The sequence below is a fragment of the Lepidochelys kempii genome, chromosome 9 (genome assembly GCF_965140265.1).
Source record: "Lepidochelys kempii isolate rLepKem1 chromosome 9, rLepKem1.hap2, whole genome shotgun sequence".
Classification (NCBI taxonomy): domain Eukaryota; kingdom Metazoa; phylum Chordata; order Testudines; family Cheloniidae; genus Lepidochelys; species Lepidochelys kempii.
In genome coordinates this window covers 50,231,131-50,254,614 of record NC_133264.1, presented here as the reverse complement: position 1 = coordinate 50,254,614, position 23,484 = coordinate 50,231,131, and the positions used below count along the sequence as shown (strand labels likewise).

At 48.2% G+C, this 23,484-nt stretch overlaps 1 protein-coding gene across 3 annotated transcripts in view; it reads left to right on the top strand.

Moving 5' to 3' along the window:
• DGKG (diacylglycerol kinase gamma) overlaps positions 1 to 23,484 on the top strand; it is a 142,036-nt gene that overhangs the window by 5,042 nt on the left and 113,510 nt on the right. For 2 of the 3 annotated variants that reach the window (XM_073360312.1, XM_073360313.1), the window contains exons 2-3: positions 16,189 to 16,541; positions 22,879 to 22,955. In XM_073360312.1, the coding sequence (XP_073216413.1) occupies positions 16,475 to 16,541; positions 22,879 to 22,955 (144 nt within the window). In that variant the 5' untranslated portion in view covers positions 16,189 to 16,474. The remainder of the gene's footprint in view (positions 1 to 16,188; positions 16,542 to 22,878; positions 22,956 to 23,484) is intronic. The other variant, XM_073360314.1, reaches the window with a different exon arrangement.

Genomic DNA, 23,484 nt, shown 5'->3' with positions numbered 1-23,484 from the left:
TGCAGAGGCATCTCTTGGCCATCCTTGGGGCTCAGCACTGCCCCAGCCATGCCTCCTCCCAGTCTTGATCAACTTCCACCTGCACAGAACTTGTGCCAGCAGCTGCTGCAAAGGTGTGTCTGGGACCGAGACCTGGGATGGGATGGGAGGGTCTCTGCCAGCCCCATGACCCATCCATGTGAGGAAGGTCACCTCTGTTTCTCTTTCAGTGGATGAACTGAGCAAAAGGGGCCCAGGCCTAGGTCTGGTGTGGAGGGAAGTGTGCACAGGAAGGGATCCCAGCAAGGGCCCGGAGTGAGCTCAAGGGCATGCACGGGGTAGGTGGGTGTGAATGTCACACGACGGTGTATAATCCTCCCCATGGAGTGGGACGCAGGAGGACAGGCAAGAGGTGTCTGTCTAACACACTGAGATGTCAGCATGTCTTGTATAGTGGGCTAGCAGGTCAGCCGTTCGTAACGCTGGTTTTGGGGAGGGAGAAGTTGAGCCAAATGCAGATCACTACGTAGTGCAGGCACTCAAGTCTGCTCAGGTCCCCGGGTTGAGCTCCAGTTGCTAGCCTTTGCCGAATTCTGTGCCATCACATTCACTCTACCGGTGTTACCAATGCTAGCTAGATGAGAGCTAGCATGGGTCCGCCCAGCTCAGCTGTGCTGCAGTCATGCCTTCATTTGCAGTGCAGATATACTCTTAGAGACGCTGAACCTATTTATCCGGTCTGCTGCCTTCCGCTCCCTCTCCAGCACCTGCTGTATGTGCTGCCATTTGATTCTCCTCGGGGTGGGCAGCCCCCGAAGGATAAAGCCTTGTTCAGGAATCCTCCCTTCCATCTCTGGAGAGGTTGACAGCTTTTTAGGAGGCTGTGCGAACTTGTAGTAAAGAGAGGCAGAGGTGTGTAGTAAAAAGCATCATGAATGGATACTAGCAACAGAGAAGGAAGAACTGCAAAGGAAGTGCGTTTTCTCCCTCCGAGCCTTCATTAATTCGTGGTCAGGTTAATGACAGGCTTCAAAATTGGTTCTCGTGTAATTGCACCGAATATTTTGAGCATGACTTGACTGGGTTTTGCTTTTTGCAGAGAAGAGGAGAGAGCCCAGGCAAGGTTTATACTCCACCCCTTGCCTGAGGGGCCTCCTCAGAGTAGGACATGAAAACAGATTGATTTCATGAAAGATGGGGCTTCCCAGCTGGAAAATGCCATTCCTGAAGGAGACCCAGTATGCTTCTGCTTAAGAATGAGAGGTTGCAAGTGAGACTAGAGTTCCCTATGGGACAAGTTAACAGCAGGGGGGTCGGCAGAGAGATTGACCCACACCAGACATACACCAGATCCCTTAGTAAGTGGAAGCAGCAGCTTCCTTGTCTGTGTGAAGTTTTCTGTCTTTTCCTGTGATGTAGAGCACAAAACCCAACAGCTAACAGAGCTCGGTTCCCCCTTCCCAGAAGGTGATCTGATCCAGAAATCCCCACAGCAAAGAACAGTGCTTGGGCCTGACCCACATATGCTGAAAATGATTAAAGACTTTTAAGCCATTCAAAGGGTCTAGGCTTTGATTAAACCATTCAAAGGGTTTAGGCTCTGATTAAACCCTTTGTGATCTAGGATTTCTACACTGAGTTTTTAAAACCCATCAGCACATTCTAAGCTTTGCCAGCCACCCACCATGTTGACTGTCATAAATATAAAGGGAAGGGTAAACCCCTTTGAAATCCCTCCTGGCCAGGGGAAAGCTCCTCTCACCTGTAAAGGGTTAAGAAGCTAAAGGTAACCTCGCTGGCACCTGACCAAAATGACCAATGAGGAGACAAGATACTTTCAAAAGCTGGGAGGAGGGAGAGAAACAAAGGGTCTGTGTCTGTCTGTAGTCGTCTTGGCCAGGGACAGAACAGGAATGGAGTCTTAGAACTTTTAGTAAGTAATCTAGCTAGGTATGTGTTAGATTATGATTTCTTTAAATGGCTGAGAAAAGAATTGTGCTGAATAGAATAACTATTTCTGTCTGTGTATCTTTTTTGTAACTTAAGGTTTTGCCTAGAGGGGTTCTCTATGTTTTTGAATCTAATTACCCTGTAAGATATCTACCATCCTGATTTTACAGGGGGGATTTCTTTATTTCTATTTGCTTCTATTTTTTATTAAAAGTCTTCTTGTAAAACACTGAATGCTTTTTCATTGTTCTCAGATCCAAGGGTTTGGGTCTGTGGTCACCTATGCAATTTGGTGAGGCTTTTTATCCAACATTTCCCAGGAAAGGGGGGGTGCAAGTGTTGGGAGGATTGTTCATTGTTCTTAAGATCCAAGGGTCTGGGTCTGTAGTCACCTAGGCAAATTGGTGAGGCTTTTTACCAAACCTTGTCCAGGAAGTGGGGTGCAAGGTTTTGGGGAAGTATTTTGGGGGGAAGGACGCGTCCAAACAGCTCTTCCCCAGTAACCAGTATTAGTTTGGTGGTGGTAGCGGCCAGTCCAAGGTGTAATATTTTGTACCTTGGGGAAGTTTTGACCTAAGCTGGTAAAGATAAGCTTAGGAGGTTTTTCATGCAGGTCCCCACATCTGTACCCTAGAGTTCAGAGTGGGGGAGGAACCGTGACATTGACATTAGGTTGTTTTTTTTTTAATTAGGTGTTCAATTAATCCCCCCAATGTGGTTCTCTTAAGGATTAATTAGGCCTCAGGTTAGGGTTGCCAATTTTGGTTAGATGTATTCCTGGAGTTTTCATCACATAACATAATCTTTAATTCCTGGAGACTCTAGGAGAATCCTGGAGAGTTGGCAACCATACCTCAGGTGCATGAGGCAGTTTCTTGCCTGCTTCTTGCTGTAACAGGAGAATTACGACCATTTTGAAAGACAGATAAGGTGGGTGAGGGAATATCATTTATTGGACGAACTTCTGGTGGTGAAAGACAAGCTTTTGAGCTACACGGAGCTCTTCTTCAGGTCCGGGAAAGGTACTCAGTGTCATAGCTAAATGCAAGTTGGAAGAGATTGTTTAGTGTAAGGAGTTAACACATATTGTAAGAGACCATTAAGGTGAAGTGGCCCACTAACCACTCCAGTCACAGGACTAAAAAGTGGGGTTAGTAAGATGTGCACGCTTGATAGGACTAATCAAGAGGCAAACATGCCATAGGTAGCCAACATTTGGGGTGCAAACTCCCATCAGGGCCTTTGTTGCACATTCTCCTCCCGATGTGTATTTTCAATTGCGTACTTTGTTATCAAACTAAGGAGGTTACAAGGTCTGTTGGTTAGTGCCAAGTCCTGGGGACCCAGAGGGTATGGGACTGAGGCCTTGTCTTTACAAGGGGAAAAGGTGTGTTCTTAACTGGAGTTAAAATGCTAGTGAAGATAAGGCAGCTTGTCCAAGAGCCACATTAGATTGTACTGGCTTGTTGTGAAACAAACTCTTCAGGAAATTATGACATTGACTGAGGATCCGCTTTAATGTTTCAGTTAAGAATTGGAAGATCAGTGTTCAGCATAACACCTTTCCCCACGTATAGTACATTACATATAAAAGGAAGTCCTCTTTACCTCTCCCTTCTCCACCTGTAACTTGATTTCCATTGTCTACAAACTTGTTTCAGACACAGCCATGTGGATTTTAGCTTGTGATCGGGGTATCATGTTAAAGATTTTGGATTTTGAAGCCTTTCCTTTAATTCTTGGTTGTGATTGGCAGGGGTTGCTTTCAGCTTTTTCTGCTGTTGACTTCTTAAAGCAGAAGCACCAAGAAAAAATGGAAGAGCTAGCTAGTCCCCACCTTCCGAGTAGAAGGGGCTCAGGTTCTGGAGGGGAAGCTGTATTGCTCTCCACGCTTGAGCTCCAGGTTGTGTGAGAACAGGCGCTAGAGGGGTGGAGCTTAGGAGTGGCCTGTACCAGCGGCATCAGCCACTTTTGAACCTGAGAATTCCTATAGGGAAACAGGATCTGAAGTTGAGTGACCCTTCAGGCTCAAACAACTCCTGGAGACTGGATGAGGGCTAGCCGGCTGACACGTAGTCTGGGCAAGGGTGAGATAGTGGGCCTGGTTCTCCACTGCTTGGCACCGTGCGTATTACAAAGGCATGGAGAGGTGCGTCCAGAGATAGGGGTGTACAGTTAAGAGATCGCAGTCACATGTAACCTCCACTCTTGGGTGACATCTCACTCTCTCTGCAGATGTGTCGCTGGGGCTGGAGAACGAGGCCCTGCTTCTCTGGGCTTGGGGAAGAGGGTTGAAGGTCTATTGGCATCCCTGACTGGTGGTGGAGTATAGCTGCAACCCAGTATAGAGTCTGACTGGATCTGATGCTGCTCCCAGGTGTTCAGGCTGCAGCTGTGGCTGAAAGCACTTTTTCCCTCTGTCCCTGGGGAGGTCAAGAAACCGTTTCTCTTGCCCACAACTCTTCCTGTCTTACCTGTGTCTTTGGCATTCCGAGAATGTGCTGTGCTCACACAGGGGCTAGTGTAGAATCAGTCCAAGTGGAGGGCAGCACGGCCCGTACGCTGTGACCAGCGCTCACGGCTTGCCAGCTGCTGGATGGCATTTCGGTTGTTGACTTTAGTTTTGAAAGCCCTAAATGGTTTGGGAGCTGGTTCCCTGAGGATTGCCTCTCTGCCTGCACCCGAGGTGCTCAAATGGAGCTCCTCCTTTTCCCCATCCCAACCCTGGGGTTAGCCTTTCAGACATGCTACAAACCCCCTCTCTCCTCATGGGCCATTGAGCGTGGGCTGAGGAACACACTGGGTAGGGATGAGACATCCATTAGCATGTGGAGGCCCTGGGCAGTACGTGTTCCATCCATGGGATGGGAGCTTATTGGTGCTTGTAGAAATTGAAGGACTAAAAAGCTATTAACTCCCATTGCAGCTGCCAAGGTGCAGCCAGGGGCATTGTGACTCCTGCTGCTCCGTGGTGCTAGTAGACAGGGATCAAAGCAGATGCAGACAGCACTGTCTCCTCCACAGGACCCACTACCCCCTCCCTTAGATCTGAGGGAAACTCCACCTTTGGAGCCCTGCTGTATCTGGCTCTGATTGAATAATTCAGCATGCAGTGCTGAATTCCTCCTGGAAGCAGGCTAGTAAGGGACTGAGAGTACAACTTTCACTCTGAAGAGTTCTCACTCCTGGGGAACCCTGCAGATGGCCCTTCTCAGCCATGACACCAGGGTTGAGCTGGTGCTGCTGGTATGCAGAGCTGGCTTAGCAAGAGGAAATGCTTGCCGTCCGTCTCCAGTCTCAAGCACCAAAGCTTCTATTTCAGGGCTGTGTCGAGGTTAGTAAGATTTGAGGCTTGGCAAAGCAGCAACACGGCACTAAAGCAGGAGACAACTCTTGAGACCAGAGGCTGGGTTGATGAAACTTGTTATCACTCTACCTGATCCTCATGGGAACAGGAGGGTAGGGCAGGAAAAAGTAGATGAGGACATATTAGATAAAGGGTAAAATGAAGAGTGATTCTTTTCCACATGTCCCATAAGGAGGCTGGGGGTGACTATTTCACAAGATGGGAATGTCAGGAGCACTGCTGATGTTCCTGCAGCCCAAAGCCCTCGCTTTGTCCTCAGAGCAGCTGCAGCTCCCCCACCAGTGTGCCCCAACCCTGATCTAGAAGAACAGTGAGTAGAGGTGGGCCTGGTTCACCAGAGAGTGCACAAGGGCCCCCCGTGTGCCCACATTGCACCCACATAGCTGGCACACAGTGGCCACAGCATAGGGGCGTATTGTCCCGCGGTGCCCAGTTCTCCTCTGCCTCGCATCTTGTGTAGAGCGCTGCCACCCTGTGGGTGGGTGGGGATTCTGGGCCTGGGAGCATGTTCAGCCCACGGGGTCCAGGTGTAGGTGATAACATGGTGCGAGGGCCTTCGAGAGTGGTCGGAATGGGAAGGGCAAATGAGGAGACAGCAGGAGATGGGGAGCAAGGGGACAGGAAGGAGTGAATTATACAAAACCCACAGATGTGTGTGGGGGCAGGAAAACCCGGTTGGGAGGTTGGCTTGGGAGTCTGTTGTTCTTACATTATCCTTGGAGAAGTGATCATCTGCTCCATTTTATCCCCCCCCCCCCCCCAAGCCCACATCACAGCTGTGCTTTCGGTGTCTTGTCACACGCTTTCTGTGGCTGATGGGAAATGCAGGGGTGGACCAAGTGTCTCAGAGCATGCTGATGCTTTGAGGGGACACTGTTAATTTAAAAACTCATCAGTTTCACGAAGCAAGTTCAGTTCCAGGTACTAAACTCCCCCTGGCCCACTCACCACCACCCCAATCCCCAGCCAGTGGTTTGTAGCCTTACAAGCCCATGTTGCTGGTTTTCAGAGTTGATTTGCTGTCGCTGTGCGTGAAAGACCCATGCCCACGGGGAAGGGGACTGACTGCAGAAAACTGCTCCCTATGCTCTCAAATGCCCAAAGCAGATCTGGGGCGGGGGAAGGGGGAAGGGGGGGAAGAGGAATTGTTTTCCTCTCCTCTCTTCCAGCTAGAGTAATCAGATGTTATTTGTAACACTCCTAGGGGAGCTATTTTTAGGCAGAAGCGAGTTTGATTTAATAGAACATAATTTGCTGCTGCTGACGTGCAGAATGCCAGATGAGCGGCAGCTGGGGTTCCAGGGAGGCTGTTTCCTCCCCCACTGAAAGTCTAAATCTAAACCGCAGGAAATGGCATTTCTTATTCCAAAAATTGCTGTGGGAAGACCCCTGGGATGTCCCGATTTGCATTTTTCCTGCCTCTACGCAGCACCCCAGAGCCTTCCTACCTTCAGGCCTGTCAGCACTAAAAGCAAGTGAGCAATTTCTTCCCCATCCTCACTGAGGGAGCTCGCTTCACATTAGCTAGAAGGCTGCTCCAGGCATCCAAAGCAGCATAAATGCGAGTACAAAGCTGGGAGTGGGTGCAGAAGACAAAGGGAGTGGTGGGGAGGGGAGCATGGCTAGAGTGGAGCGGGAGGGTGTATTTAACCTACAGGTCTGGCATTTCAGAACAGAGGCTCTTGGTGCAGCCCCCAGCATGCCATAGGGCTAATGCAGTGGTTATGGCAGTAGAGACTAACAATAATACCCATCATTTACTGCTGCATGTCATGTATTCTTCAGCGATGCTATACTGTAGAATAGTCTAATGGTAGTGCAGAGCAAAAATGGTTGCTGTGCATCTCATAACCCTTAAGCAGCTGTATCCCTCCAGAGGACCGTATACTAACTCGGGAGGAAGGAATTAACAGATGTTTTCCAAACACTTCAGGGTATTTTTTAAAACCCCCCACAGCAGCCAGAAAATTCAAAGTCCAAGCTGAAATTCCATCTGTACCCTGTGCTCACTGCAACTCTTTGGTGCTGTTATGGTGCAGACTAGAAGTTACTGGTCTTAGATTCAAGAGAGAGAACCCCAGAACCTGGAATTCAGAAGTGTGGGTTGGGGGTTTTAGCTTGCACTCAAGAGCTGGGCAAAATATTTTGACCAAAGCTTTTGGCGGGGAGGGGGGAGAGGGATGGGAGGAATCCAGATTCGGGTTGACTGGAACATTTTGAAAATTCAGGTTTGATTCACACACTGTGTCTGTTGAAAGAAAAAAATCAGAAAAAATTGAAACATTTCAGTGTTTTGATTCTAAATGACCTTTCTTTTAGGAATTGCCTTCCATTTTATTTTTAAAAATAGATAAAATGTTAAAAAAAAAAAAAAGCAAGCTCAAAATCTAAACAAAATGTTTCACTTTTGACCGACAAAGGATTTCTTTTGATCCAAAACCATTTTGTTTTGATTTTTTGAGAACTGACAGTGAGCTTAAAAATCAGTTATTCCCACAGCTCTAGCTGGTCCCCTGTGTCGATACCGGTGACAGCTCTAAGGGCGTCTCACCCTGGCTATATCTGGGGCGGAGGGTGTGATTCCCAGCTCAAGGACACACACACTAAAAATAGTAGCAGAGCCTGGGTAGAGTGGGCAGCAAGTGGCGGTACAGGCTAGGTGCCCTGAGTACGTATCTATGGGGTTCAGTTGGGTTTGTGCTCGGGGCAGCTCACCTTTGCTGCCACTGCCCACGCTACCCGGCTACGCTACTGTTCTTAGTGAGCTAGTGCAAATATGGCTGCTCAGCTGGGAATCACCCCCTAGCTCCAAGTGTAGACACAGCCCACCTTCTGGCCTTCTCCACAAGGGCTCGAAAATATCCCCCAGCCATAGAGGAGTTTCCCGAGATGATGACTTTCTTGGGCAATTTTTGGAACTCAGCTAGTTAGCTGGGGTCTCTCACACACTGGGAATTGTCGTCCCCCTCCCCCCGCCCCGCTCCACTTTTCCCTTCTCCTCCAACCCTTCTCATCTTAGCTTACACAAATTTAGTTTCTCTAGTCCCTGCTGGCTTTAACCGGTGGTTTGGATGCTGGATCCACTCTGATCCCAGATGGTTGCCCTGCTCTGGCGTGATGTCCCAAAAAGCACACTTCCATTCTGCAGTCTGTTTAATTCTGCCTCTCGTTAGCTGGCATTTAGTTATCCTGTAACATGTTTATTCATGGCTTTGTTTATTTTGCTTTAACAGGACAACTGTTACTCTTGGTTTAGGCAGGTAAGACAGGATTAGGGAATGAGGTTGCAGAACAGCAATAATATCTGCTGCGGTTTAACTCTGCTGAGACAAGTGAGTTCACCCCAGAGAAATAATGCGCTATACATAATGTCCTGTCCCTGAAACAGCAGACATGAGCCTGGGCTGAGGAGCTCCCATCCATGGCCAAGCTTTTTGAAAGGCAGGGGTAGAGAGAGAAAGTGGAGGTGGGGTCCTGTTCTGGGCCCATCACCAGTATCCGACTGGGCATTGTCCTAGGGTGCCAGCTTCCACCTTCTTCACACACACCCCGAGTGGTACCTTACTTGGCAAGTAGCCTATGGGAGTAAGTGAGGCTACTTGTGTGATAGCACACCACTCACTCTGGGTAAGGCTGGCGGAGGGGCTGGGGCAGGGACATGGCTAGGTAAAAGGGGCGTGAATCTCCAGTCAATCCCTAACTGCTGGAAAGGCTCCTGGGGGACACAGGCAGCTGGGGGTTAGAGCAGCCCTGGGGCTGCTCTCATATGCCAAGCCTGAGTTCAGTGGCCTTGGGTTTGCAGCAGTGTATAGGTGACCTACCCCTTAGAGCTGCACTGGCTACAGCAGGGCAATTTTCCATGAAAAGGCCCAGATGTTCCCAGAAGTGAGTTCCTGGACATTAGGACCAGGCAGGGGCTGGAGAAAAGCATGGAAGGACCCAGTTCCCTGGGCAGGACACAGGAAGACACTGTCTTCAGAAGGCCACCTTTCAAGTTAGGCTTTTGGATATAAGACAGAGGGGACGTTACACACGGGAATGGGTGATGTTGTGTGCTTTAGTGTGAATACGGGGCATGAAAGAACAGCAGCTTTGTAACTGACCTCTTAAAAGAAAGGTGGTTCTGAAATGGTTCTAAATCCAGAAGCTGGGCTAAGTATATTTTTTTCTCCATTAGTAAAAAAACAAAACAAAACAAAACAAAAAAAGAATCATATATAGGGCCCCATCCTGCTGCCCTTAAACTGGAGGATTGGGCGATTCCACCTCAGTGAGAGCACATTGTGTGTGAGTAGCAACAGTAGCTTTAAGTTGATCCAATGGGAGAAGTGACTGTACCCGGGTCTAACTGAAGTGGCAGAAGGGATCTGCCACCACCGCCAGCCCCCCTCCAATGTTTTCCCCCCAAAACAAAAGTGTCACCTTTGTGCTGAGGCCAAGGCTAAACATGAGCCCAAAAAGAGGATTGGTCAGAAAGTTATTATTGTTAAAGAGGGGCATATAAGGGGGAGGGGGAAATGGAAGGTGCCCACAATCACAGGAACCCACTACGACCCCCTGAAATCCCAGCAGAAATGGGCAGTCACTTGCTAGGAGCGACAGAGGCTTTTATCTCTGTGTCCCACTCCGGCCAATGCACAGAGCGAGTGCACATGACCAGACTGCAACAGTGGCTTCCACTGCAACTGAGCTTGCAGCTTCGGGTATTTTCATGCTTGTGACAACTCCAAAAACTTTAGGTCAGGCCAAGGAGAATGATATACCCGCACACAAGGGGCTGTACCGCATGTTATATCAATTGGGAAACAGCACTTTTTTTCCTTGACGTGTTTATTAAGGATGAACAAGGGATAAAAACGTGTATGTAACTGGTCCAGTTATATCTGACACTTTGTACCTATGTAGCAATTCCTCAGTCACCCAGAATAAATGTGTGCTGTAGTGGCAAACCAAGGCTGCAGAGCAAATTAGGAGATTTATTGTAAGCCGGCAGCCTTAAATGGAATCAAATTAGGCAAATACCTGAGGCTGAGTTCTGATGCTGGTTGAATGATCTGTGAAGAATTTATCCAATTAATGTTAGCATTTCTTGGCCATTTGTAGGTTATTTTCCTCCCTTCATTTGACTAGTTCTAGCTGCATGCCCATCATTCAGTTGAAATGTGCAGTAGTCAGAGTTTGTGTCTAAGAATCGCAAGCAGAGGGGATCGCACACAGAAAATGCTAGACAGTCCGTTCCTTTTGATGCTTCTCCTTGCGGATGGAGAGACAAATTAATAATTGTGAGGCCTCTGTACAGTATTTCCAATCTCAAGTAATTACTTTTTTGGCTGTTGAAAAAACAGGTTGGTCTAATATGGATATTGACTACTGTGATCTTTAATATCAGAGCCAACACAGGGACATTTCTAAGCCTCGGCCTGGACATGTAGGGCCAGTTTTTTTCCAAGAAAGCAGTTTCCAGTTAGCCAGAAGTACTCAGCCCATATTGTGCACCCAATGTACTGATCTCTTTTTGAAAATCTGACCTTCAGTCTATCACTGATTGCAGGCATAAGGAGCTGGATTGCAAAAATCTTCCAGCTTGACTAAATCAGGTTTCTTTTTCACATCATGTGTTGTTGGTGTGCTTCCTGTGTCTCTCTCCTCTTAGGCAAGAGAACTAGACCTATCAGTTTCACCGTCGGGTTCTCAGGCACTGTAGCATCAAGCTGCAACATTTGGCTTCTAAATATTCCCCTGAATGTTAACCTTTTTCTGCTGGAAGTTTAAGGTGTCATCGTTTCTGCGTACCTAAGGTTTTTTAGGAGCTTATTACAAAAATGGAGGAGTGGGAACTTAATGGGGCCACTCACATGCATAAGTATTTTCAGTGTCAAGGCCTAAATTTGGTGCTAAATTTGATATGGTAGTGTACCTACAAGAGTCACAAGAAATAGCTAGAACGACTAGAACCAGAAAAGATTAAAAACTGAAGTTTTTTTTGTCTGATTAGCCTGAGTATATAAGGTACTGTGAAATACACTGTTTCTCCTGTGCAGTCAGTCGTTTCGCCCCCTTTAAGTTATGAAGGTTTTTCAAAAAAGGAACAGGGGACAGTAAGATTATAAATCCACCAAAATCAGGGGACTTGGAACCCAGGATAATATTTGAATCCGCTGTTCACTCATACAGCTGTGATGAGCACAGAGAAGATGGGAGCTTCCCAACTGGAAAAAAAAATTGTTCAAGAAGTGAAGTCCTATGTTTGAGTGATAGAAAATCAAACCAACCATACGTTACTTTTCAGCTCAGACAGAGTGGGAAGCAGAGTGAGATCATTCCATGGAGTCCCTGCAGCATGAGGCATTCTGGAGCAGGCATTTTGTTTGGTTTCAAAAGTTTAGTTCATGTGATTAGATGCATAGGAGGTGCACTGCACAAACTGAAAAATACTGCAAAACAATGCCTTTCTAACAGCCTTTAAAGGAAATGCATGCTGTAAGTCTTATAGACATTGGTTGTAGAATAGACCTATCCTATTTATGCAACATCTAGAGACACTGGTACTTAATTTCATTACAGAGAAATTCAGTGATAGGTGTAAGGGTTGTATGTATAAGAATAGACGGTTTGACTTTTTTTTTTCTTCAAAGTGACTAGTGACTTTGGCTGCCCAACTGACACCTTAAGGGAACCTGATTTGCAAAGGTGCTCAGAACCTTCTGCAAATTAGGCCCCTTTAAGGTGTATGAAGTAGGCATCATTAAGAAAGGGATAGATAATACGACACAAAATATCATATTGCCTCAATATAAATCCATGGTACACCCACATCTTGAACACTGCATGCAGATGTGGTTGCCCTTTCTCAAAACAGATATATTGGAATTGGAAACAGTTCAGAAAAAAGGGCAACAGAAATGCTTAGGGGTATGGAATGGCTGTTGTCTGAGGAGAGATTAATAAGACTGGGACTTTTCAGCTTGGAAAAGAGATGACTAAGGGGGGATATGATAGAAGTCTATAAAATCATGACTGGTGTGGAGAAAGTGAATAAGGAAGTGTTATTTTCTCCTCCTCATAGCACAAGAAATAGGGGTCACCACATGAAATTAATAGGTATCAGGTTTAAAACAAACAAAAGGAAGTATTTTTTCACACAACACACAATCAACCTGTGGAACTCTTTGCCAGAGGATGTTGTGAAGGCCAAGACTATAACAGGGTTCAAAAAAGAACTAGATAAGTTCATGGAGGATAGGTCCATCAATGGCTATTAGCTAGGATGGGCAGGGATGGTGTCCCTAGCCTCTGTTTTCCAGAAGCTGGGAATGAGCAACAGGGAATGGATCACTTGATGATTACCTGTTCTGTTCATTCCCGCTGGGGCACCTGGCATTGGCCACTGTCAAAAGACAGGATACTGGGCTAGATAGACCTTTGATCTGACCCAGTATGGCTGTTCTTATGTTCTTATGTATCCAAAATCACCAGTCACTTTTGATTATTTTGGCCCTAAAAGCAAGGCCTCTTTCTGTCCCCAATTGCTCCCTGGCACCGTAGAGTCAGCGAGCTCTAGGGATGTGCCAGAGAACTGCTGGGATTTGGGCTATTAAATTTACACTAAACCTGACCGGTTTTGAAAGGCATAACCAAAGATTCCAAACCCAGATTAAGAAGAGTGGGGAAGAGGTCATGGATGGTGCACTCCAGGTCTTGTCCAGCATCTGTAAGAAAGAATTTGGAGAGCTGAGCTTGGTGAGCCTGTGATAGATGTGCGTAAGTGCATTACACACGCTGTGGAAGTGACCAGTCTGGCACATTCCCCCCAGCACTCCTCGACACATGCTGGATAGATTTGGGAGGCCGTGTGGCCTAGTGGAAAGGGCACAGGCCTGGGACTTCAGAGGCCTAGATTCTGTTCCTGGCTCTGCTGCGGGGTGATCTTGGGCACTTCACCGCTCAGTGCCTTAGTTTCACCATCAGTAAGATGGGGGTAATGCTCCTGACCTCCTTGGTAAAGTGCTGGGAGAGCTACTGACAAAAAGAGAGGGGTGTTATTAATACCAGTATGCTCAGTGTCGCTGGCACCTGCAGCTCCAGTACAGACAGGGGAATTCAGAGCTTGTAGCTTGCCCTCAGGTGTTCATTTTCCTCAAAGTAAGCTTGGTCTCCTGAATCAAATGCCTTTTTCATCTATTGAAAGAGCGATTGTCTAACATCTAGACCTGATGGATGAGAGCACCTGTCTGATGTTACCTGAAGCCAGCTGGCCTTTCACAAACCCCACTGGGTCTCTATGTAGAACATCTAGTAAAATAAGAGTCATGTTGAAATTGACAATCAACATGTAGCAGGCAGAGGAGCCTAAAATCAAGCCCACGTGGCTCTCATATGTTCTGCGTGTACCTCCTTGAAAAGCCGACCTTTCCCAAATGTCATTGTAAGCAATTCACTTAGTAAAGGAGCTTACAGATTTGGAAAGCTGCAGATTGATTGTTGGGTAGCTGTCATTTCCAGGAGGCTTCCCACAAGGGCTCTGACATTTCCTCAATGACTGAGCTTTTTGGGGAGCTACATTTAGGAGTTATTCATCCATGTTCCCTCCTCATCAATTTTTAATGTAGATCAGTAGTTTTCCACCTTTTTGCATTTGCGGACCCCCTAAAAATTTTCAAATGGAGGTGCGGACCCCTTTGGAAATCTTAGACATAATCTGCAGACCCCTGATTGAAAACCACTGATTTAGATTTTAAAAAACCGAGCAATTAGTCACAGGATCTGTCAGAGGGTTAGGACCAATTCTCATAGATGAAGGAATGATGTGAGAGTTTCCACTTGTTTAAATCTTCTGGCTTTCAGCCCGCCTGTCTTCTCCCTTCGCTAATGAATAGTGCAGTTCTTTCTGCTTATATCAAATTGAATTTTCTCTGGGAAATGTAAGTGGTAAATACACAAAGTGAGAGCACTTTAAAGTATTGATGAGAGACTACAGATTCTACTGATATTTCTCATTTCTTTAGTAAAATGGAATCCCTCACACAGGCAGAATCTTTCCAAGTGGAAGAATTTTTAGGGCAGCCACTGTATATGGCTCAAGATCTAGAGAGATTCAGCGCAAGAGCCAGATGTTAACTCAGCTTCTCCTGTCCAACTTCCAGCCTCAACCATAGTCTATCTAATCTTCATGTCTGACATTTGGAAGCTCCATCTGAAGAGGCCATGGTACCAGGAATTTTCATGGCACATCTGCTCTGTCCAGAATATTTTTCTGATCTTTTTAACAGCAGTAACCAGCCACCTCTGTTATAAATGAAACAGTGCCATGCCTTGCTGTTCATTCGCCTTGGATTACATCTCTGAAATCGTCCCACGGATAGAGAGGTTCAACTGCCTTGGAGGAGAAATCAGAATTAAAACAATGGTTCATGCTGCTTCTCATAGAGTCTCAATTGCTTCCCATCCCAGTGCCCATTTTGCAGCTTCTCTGTGGCAGCTATGGTGCTGATGGAGCAAGTTGAACTATGAAGCTCAGCACCTCGGCTGGTGTCTAGTTAGACTGGGGCATGCATGAGACTGGCTGAGGGTCAAGCCAGACAAGAAGGAGGGGATGGTGGATGAGGGAAGCAGCTGGGGGTGATAACATAAGAACGGACATACTGGGTCAGACCAATGGTCCATCCAGCCCAGTATCCTGTCTTCTTAAGTGACCAATGCCAGGTGCTTCAAAGGGAATGAACAGAACAGTGCAATTAATGAGCGATCCAGCCCTGTTGTCCACTCCCAGGTTCTGGCAGTTGGTGGCAGATGGCAGAAGTAATATAAATCTGAGGGAGTGCGTCCACCATTAGTCACTAGGGTTTGGAATTTAGGGGTGATTCTAAACCCCCCGCTGCTATGTGATGATCATATTACAGCCAGAGCCCAGTCAGCTTCGTACCAGCTGTGTCCGGCTAGGAGGTGGTGGCCTTTCCTTTTGGACATGAGTCTGGCCACTGCTGACCAGATCTTTGTCACCTCAGGATTAGACTGTTGCAATGTGCTGTACATGGGGCTACCCCTTAAAACCATTCAGAGACTGACGCTGGTGGAGAACGAGGTGGTTCACCTACAGAGCTGGGCATCTCATGGGAACACATGACCCCAGCACTCAGGGGTTGACACTGGCTGTCCACTGATCTCCGGGTAGAGTTTAAGATGTTTGTTGTGACCTGTAAAGTCCTAACTGGCCTGGGACTGGCCTACCTGAGGCATCACCTCTGCCCCATGCCATGCTGCCACAGCTATGGTCTTCAGGGGTGCTCGAGTTGACTCTCTCCCGTTATCCAGGCAGGGTCGGGGTCTCAGAGAAGGGGCGGGGCATGGGTGGGGTATCAGGGGAGGGCTGGGGCTGGAGGCAGCTCTTTGGGAGGGGCTGTGTGCTTTATTCATGTTTTCCCAGCATTTACATGGGGGTTTTCACAAAACGTTAGACTTACTTGCTTAGATCCAAGCAAGCGTTTGCCCCTTTCTACTAAGCATTATGGTGACTAGGGCTGAAGACCAGGTGTCTTACTTGAGGCCCCATTTAATGTGATTGTGGTTCCACCCACTTAGAAACCTGAGTCAGCACCTTTCTCTAGCCACTGAACATCCCAGCCAGTAGTTTTGCCTCACTAGTTTGTTAGTCAAATAGCTAGTCACTATCGGAGTCCGCTATTTCGAGTTCATTGTCCCTGGTTGCTTCTACATCTGCAGTGTCACCCTTTGAGAAAGGCTGAAAGTGAGCCTGTTTCAGAGTAATAATTGTTTCTACTCATCCATGACTCCAAACAACCTGCTTAAGCTTTGATTAAGGCTTTGAATCTACCGAGAAGCAGGCAGATAGTCAGTGTAAGTGATTCTTTTGCCTGCATTTCTTCCTATTCTAGGAGTGAAGAGCCTGAAGTAGCTTTCTCCAGTTGGGGTGTCTGAAGCACCTACTCATGGAATCCCTCCACACAACGGTCCTAGCGATGGGTCTGAAACACGAGGCCTCTGCACTCATCCTGCTGGTGATCTGAGATATGTACCTGGCACCCCGGGACATAGCAGGCACTGATCGATGGCAATGAACCTGGGCAGCTCCTAGTTCCAAAGGAAGAACCCTGGTGTGGATCTTCATTCCCTCTTCACTGTGAAAGTGTGGCCTGGGCTTCCCAAGGGCTCCCCTGAAAGATGAGTGATGGCGTGTGGATCTCCCTCAGCCCGACAGAATTTGCGCAGCTCCAGCAATATTCTGATTGTGAGTACTGGAATTCTCTCCCAGCTCTGCTGTCATGCGTCGCTGGCTGTGGAGCGTGTGAGGGGGGAATGAGTGGCCTTGACAACAGCCTGAGGCATTGCCAGAACTTTCTGTACAAGACAAATATGGCTGTATTCTCCATTTCCTAGTAACTGTACCTAGAGCCCATTCCATTGTGCAGCACCAGGCCATCTCCTCGCTGCCTGGGAAATAGGCAAACTAAAGCACTGAGCAATAATGACACACAGAGGTCTTATAGGGAACTTTATAGATCCTGCAGATGCTACCAGTCGTCTGTGTTCTCAGAGGCTCTACGCACACATTGCGTGTAGGAACATGGTGTAGGTACTCTGTTTATCACTGAACCCATCGCGGTGTCTTTTATGACAGGTTTCAGAATAGCAGCCGTGTTAGTCTGTATTCGCGAAAAGAAAAGGAGGGCTTGTGGCACCTTAGAGACCAACTCATTTATTTGAGCGTGAGCTTTCGTGAGCTGCAGCTCCCTTCATCGGTGTCTTTTATGTTAGTGCTGTGGTGAACTCGGGTACAGTAATGCGGTAGCTGAGGAGCAAACACGCTGACTCAGCACTACAGCTGGCTGGGAATTTTTCAGCTGAATTTCTTTTGTTGGAAAATGATGGTTTGTTGAAATTGAAATGTCTGGGGCCATGTATTGGTTTTGACAAAATGTTTGTTGGGGAGGTTTCCCCAGTGCAGGATGACCTCCAGGGAGACTGAACCCACGACAGGCCAGTGGTGAGGGCACTTGCTTTGGATGTGAGTGTCCCCATGGAAGTAGGCAAAGCAGGGATTTGAATGTGGGTCTTTCACATCTCATCTGTGTGCGGCTTTTGGCTGGGCTGGGTTGGGGAAAGGTGTATCTCTCTCTCTTGTTCCTCACAAAAAAAATCAAAAAGGCTCCTTTTCATCCCCCTGCAGAAGGCAAACAAATGTCAACACCTTGAAGTCTTTCAGAAAAGAGAATTCTTGTTCTCCAGCCAGCCCTACTCAGCATAACTCGGCAGTTGTCCATTATTTCTGTACCGGGTCGCCCCTGTCCCAGGAGCTGTCCTGTTTATCACAAGTCTGTCCTGTAATGTTGGCAGAACTGGCAGGGGGGTTGGTCAGGTCTGTTTTTCTCCCAGTGACCTTATTACCATGATTTAATCTTTCAGAGATTAGCCTAACATCATTTTTCAGCAGCCGTGTCACTGATTAGGGGACGCTGTCTCCAGAAACAAAGATGATTTTGTGGGCTTATTTCTACAGTGGCTGGCTTAGACCCTTCAAGTCTCTTCCGGCTTTCAGGCAATGGCAGTGTTTTCCTGTGGTATTCCGCTCTATTTTGATCCTGTGCAACTAATCCAGGTCATCTGAGCCCACCATGCCTCCTGGGGCCCTGAGACCAGAGCAAGGAGAATTAAAAGTAAACTGGCGCCCATTAAAGCGTTCTAGGAAGGAACTCTTCTTGAGTATTTATAGCCGCAGTGCTCATGAAAAGATCCTGGTCTGAAAGCAGCTCTGCTCCCTTTGCAGGGGCTGCCCACGGGCTCAGCGATTTTCCATCCCTTGGGGGATTAAGAGGAGAAACAGCTACAATGGCAATGTTCTGGCCCTTTAGCAGGACCTGCTTTGCATCACTAGTTGGAGGCTAGCCACTGCTTTAGGGCTGCCTGGCAGAAATCCCTCCTGCCTTCGGTTTAGGCAGCATCCGGAGGTGATAGTTTACTTCAGCTGCTCCAGAGTCACTGGAGAAGCTCAGATCTTGATCCCTTCGCACTAAACTAAAGTTGTCTTACCCATTGTTTGGACCAAATCGCTGTCCCGTCCCCCCCACATTGAACCCATCCCCTGTTATCCCCCACACTGTTGCATCAGGTCTGGCTGCTTGTGACTGCTGTCAAGGCCTTGCCGAGCACTGGCATCGCTGAGCGAGAATCTGCAGGAGGAAATCCTTGTCAGATGGCCTTCTACACACAGAAGGGGACAATCTGGCCTAGACTTAGCCAAGCTGAGAATCTGGCCAGAGAAGGGGAAAGCTGTTATAATGCATTGGAGGGGGCTGAGTGAGATATGGTTATGGCAAGCCAAAGACTGACAATGGTTCTGGATCTGTGGCTGGTGTAACATGGGTACTGTACCCTCTCCCGGCATGCAGTGCTGTGCACCTTTGGTTCTCCCACCAGTGCTCCTCCAGAGGCTCCTAGGCTGCTGAGGGGCTCTGAGGTGACTTGGGCCTCCACCTCAGTCATCATCCTTCCCCTTCCAGCTCTAAGAGAGTGTCCATATACCCACGCCCTTCTCCCATCACCCTCTGTCATGGCCCTCAGCGGTTGTCGTTCTGGGCCTCTCCAAGCTCAAACTGTCCTCTTTGATTCCTTGGCTGCTCAGTGCAGGCACTGCCCTTGTCCCAGGGGTGGATAGCTCCTCTCTGTACTCATCCATCCTCTTGGCTGTCCCCTCAGTGCCTTGGCCCCATTCTCAGGCCAAGAGAAAGGAAGATCCTTCTAGAACAACCTGCATTCATCTGGAGATGCCTCAGTCCCGCAATTCAGAGGAAAGCCAGAAACAGGGGAACTGGACCCAGAGTCCCTTTAAGGACTGGCTTACCGTGAGATAGCCAGATTACCCACCACCCTGCGCAGAGTAGCTAATTGTTCAATAAAACTGTTAAAAATTGTTCAATATGTAAAAGCTGCTGAGAAAAGCAAATTGGCTTTCCCTACATATGGAGAGCTGCACTGTATCTGGTTTTAAAGTTCATTTCTATTAGGTCTTTGCAATAGCTTTAACATAAGCCCTTTTCCAGAGGACAAATTGCAAGGGTCTAGAAAAATCTTCTCTAAAGAGGTAAAATATATTTACAGGAAAGTCTACAAAAGGGAACACTCTAGAGACAGGTCAGAAAGACCAAAACATTCTTTAGTGAACACTTATCAAAAATGAAATTCGTAACTTCAGTTAAAGAAATAAAGACCAAGAAAGACATTAAGGAGAAACAAACAAACAAAACTTTGTAAAATACAGCTGATGTTTGGGAAGCAATGATGTATGTGGAGTATCCTCTTTCTGAATCAAGTTCTGCAGCTTCAGAAAGTGGGTTCTGTTTTATTTAAGCACAGACAATAAAATAACTATGATAATGCTAAGTCCAAAAAAAAAGATATGCAACATCTTCATTTTATTAATTGACATTTGGCAAGAAATGGAAACTCAGAGATGAGTTTGATGGAGAAAATTACTAACCTTATCTATGTTAGCGTTATGGTAGTAATACCAGGGGAAATTGATATCTTACCAAAACTACGCATAGTCTCTCCATTCCTAGACCTCATTCTGTCTTTGTCCAACATTCCACAGCAGCAAAGGAAGTGTTTTGAGTACTAAAGGCCTTATGAATGTGCAATATCCTTCCAATATATTAAGAGAAAAATGGGTTGCAATCTGAGGCTAAAAAGGATGAGACCTTGACAGACAAATTCTCTGTACCAGCGAATTCAGAGAACTACACAAATCACACAATGTTTACTCAAGTTCTCATTTAAAGTACTTCCTATTTAAATCGTACATGGCCTTAATTTGACTGTTTGTTTTAATCTAGAGTACATTGTGCTACATTTTACTTTTATCTGAAATAATCCAACTTTGACTCTGGTCGGCCTGTTTATCATGTTTTATTGCAGAAAAAACATCACTAGAAGCTGGTAGTGGCAAAGAAGTACATTTTGATTTCTGGTCTGTTAATCTAACTGCTTTTTAAGCAGATATGGCCAGCTTGAAGTTGCCCAGGAAAATGCCTACTCCTCAGATTACTGGGTCCCCTTGCAAGTGCAGTTAATGCTGTGATAATCTAAAGCTCCAATTTCCTGTCTCCTCTCGGGGAGTGAAAAGGGCTCCCTTAAACTCCCAACTGGTACAAATAATTTTCCTTAGACAGACAGTTGAGCTCTATGGTGGCCAGGAGTTCTCTCGCTAGGGTTTTCTCTGGCACTCAGCAGGTGTTTGAGCCATACACAAATGCATGTACCCTCCCCATCCCCAGAGGTAGGGAAGGTTGGAGCCCCATTTGCATGACAGAACGTTTATTTAGCACGATGTCCTTGAGAGCCCTTGGATTGCAAAACATGGCATCTTTGGCCTAGTGCTCCCCCCAGCTCACAGCTGGTCTCCCCTGCCTGGGTGGTTCCTAGCCAGCTGTAAACTATCCCATTGATTTGCCACTCCGCCACGGTTCACTGACTGCACCGCTTCCACAGCCAGGCGACCTACTTCACCTCCTTTTGCTTTTAAGCTTCCCACGTTGCTATGAAGATCTTGATCCTCTGTAGTTTTACCCATGAGTCTACTTTTATCTGATGCCTGTGTGACTCCTTGTTACTTTCCTGGCTCTCTCCTCCCATTCAGTTGCAATGTCTGTCTCATCTTTTAACAGACAGCTCTTTTGCTAGACCTTGGTGTCACACCCAGACCTCACCTTGCTTGTGCCCCCAGACTCCTCTCCGTACCTGTCCTGTGAGCCCTCCACCTCATCTGCTTCCACCATCACTTGGCCTGGCCTGCCTGCATGTGCCCCTCCCCCATGTCTCTGAAACCTCATTGTCTGACCTGTGCATCTGCCCAGCCTCCCCACAGAAGCCCCTCTTGTCTGGGCTGGGGAATCCCACTCACCCTTCATGCCCTCTTCACTTGGAGTCATTTCACTTTGTACTGTCCTCTGCTGCTCGTGTTAATCTCTAGCAGGGGGCAGTTGCCATGGGCATTTTTCTCCTGGCTGCTTGGCTGCAGACGGCTACCCTCTTGTAATATTCACCAGCTAGAATGGATAGTTTGTCTTCCCAGCTTGGGCCCAGTGTCTGGGAGTACAGCTCCCCCTGCTGGCTGCACATTATGAAGCTAGAGCAGGAGGTTCAAAATAAGTAACTAGGAGTATGGAAGAAGAGGAATAACCCCAGTTGTAATGGGGGCTGGAGCAAGTGATGAGCTGCCAAAATCTTAACAACTGGTTCCCTCCTCATCCCATGAGGGGGTCGTTGCTCACCCCCACCCCCGGGACTCCTGCTCCATCCAACTCCCCGTGTTCCTTGACGCGCCCCCCCCGGACCGCTGCCCCATCCAGCCCCCTTCCCTGTCCCCTGACTGCCCCCAGAACTGGGCAGGAGGGTCTCGTGGGCCACCGTAGTGGGTGCCACCCAACCCCTAAGAGCCAGAGGGCAAGGTAGGGAGGCAAGGTAGGGGGGCAAGGTAGGGAGTCCTGGCTGTGCTTACCTAGGGCAGCTCCCAGGAAGCATCCGGCAGGTCCCTCTGGCTCCTAGGGGCGGGGGAGCATAGCTGGGGGGGAGCAGGGGGAGCAGCCGCTCCCCCCACTGATCACATCAAAAGTGGCACCTTAGGCGCCAAGTCCCTGGGTGCTCCGGGGCTAGAGCACCCATGGGGAAAATTTGGTGGGTGCAGAGCCCCCACCGGCAGCTCCCCACCCTGCGCCTGGCCCTAGCTCTCCTCACCTCTGCTCCGCCTCCTCCCCTGAACGCACTGCCCCGCTCTGCCTCTCTGCCCCTCCCCCCCCCAGCTTCCCGCGAATCAGCTGTTCGGCGGGAAGCCTGGAAGGGCTGAGAAGGAGGCGGCTGCGGCTTCACACTCAGGCCGAGGGTGGCGGAGGTGAGCTGGGGCGGGGAGCGGTTCCCCTGTGCCCTCCCCACCCCGGGGTTACCTGCTGCGGCGCAGGCGGCTCTCCTCACCCCCCCCCCCCAGCTCACCTCCACCTCCCTGGGCCTGAATGTGAAGCTGCCGTCTGCTTCTCAGCCTGCCCCGGCTTCCCGCGCAAACAGCTGATTCACGGGAAGCCTGCAGGGGGCGGAAAAGCAGAGCGGGGCAGCACGTTCAGGGGAGGAGGTGGAGCGGAGGTGAGGTGAGCTGGGGGTGGGGTGGGGCAGGGCGGGGAGCTGCCGGTGTGTGTTCTGTGCCTAAGGCGCCACTTTTGGCCGGTTAAATTTAGAAGCCCTTTTAGAACCGGTTGTCCCTTGTGGAACAACCGGTTCTAAAAGGGCTTCTAAATTTAACAACCAGTTCTAGCGAACCGGTGCAAACTGGCTCCAGCTCACCACTGGCTGGAGCACCAGGTGCCTGCTCTAGAGAAGGGGAAATAAGTGGGTAAGTACATGGTACTGTTCCTAGCATGCTAGGCCTCTAGCTGTCCTATTTCTAAATGGGTGGCTTAATATCACTGGGAAAACTTGTGACATCAGAACTTGATGTGCTGTTAATGGTTTTTATGGCAAGCGGGGGAAGTCTGTTTCTTCATCAGCATCACAGTGCTTCATATATGGTTCTGTCCTCCTAGATTCCACTAAGAAGCTGAAGGATGTCTTGGAAGAGTTCCAAGGGGATGGAGTTCTCTCAAAATATAACCCAGAGCAGGTAAGGAGGTTTATAACATCAGCATGTTACATATTCATCCCCTTCCAACAGGCCAGAAAGGCTGATAAGTGTGTCATAGCTACTGAGCTCATTGCACCTCTGCCCTCCCCCCGCCCCCGGCCCCCACCCTGGTCTTTTCAAGCGCATCGTGTCCAATGTCTCAGGCCTTGAGCCGTCACCTACCTGAGGATGGAGTTATGTGGCTGTCCCATTCTCACACCAGGCTCTGGGCTGCAGTCATCCATGCATCAACTGCAATTACATCTGCAGGCCTGATGTATGTCGAGCAACTGGAGGTCTGTTCCCTCCGGGGCAATGACAGGGGTATCCAGTGACCACACGTTCTCCTGAAAGCAAGAGATCATTTATTTAGAACCAAAGCATTTAAGAGAAAACAGATCTTAAAAACAATAGCCAGTCTGTATGCATGCCTTCCTCTCCCTAAGGCTTACCATTCCCTGCAGCTGGCACTATCTACAGTTCTGGGCATTGATGACAGAACAGGGAATGCGGGAGTTATGTTGGAAGC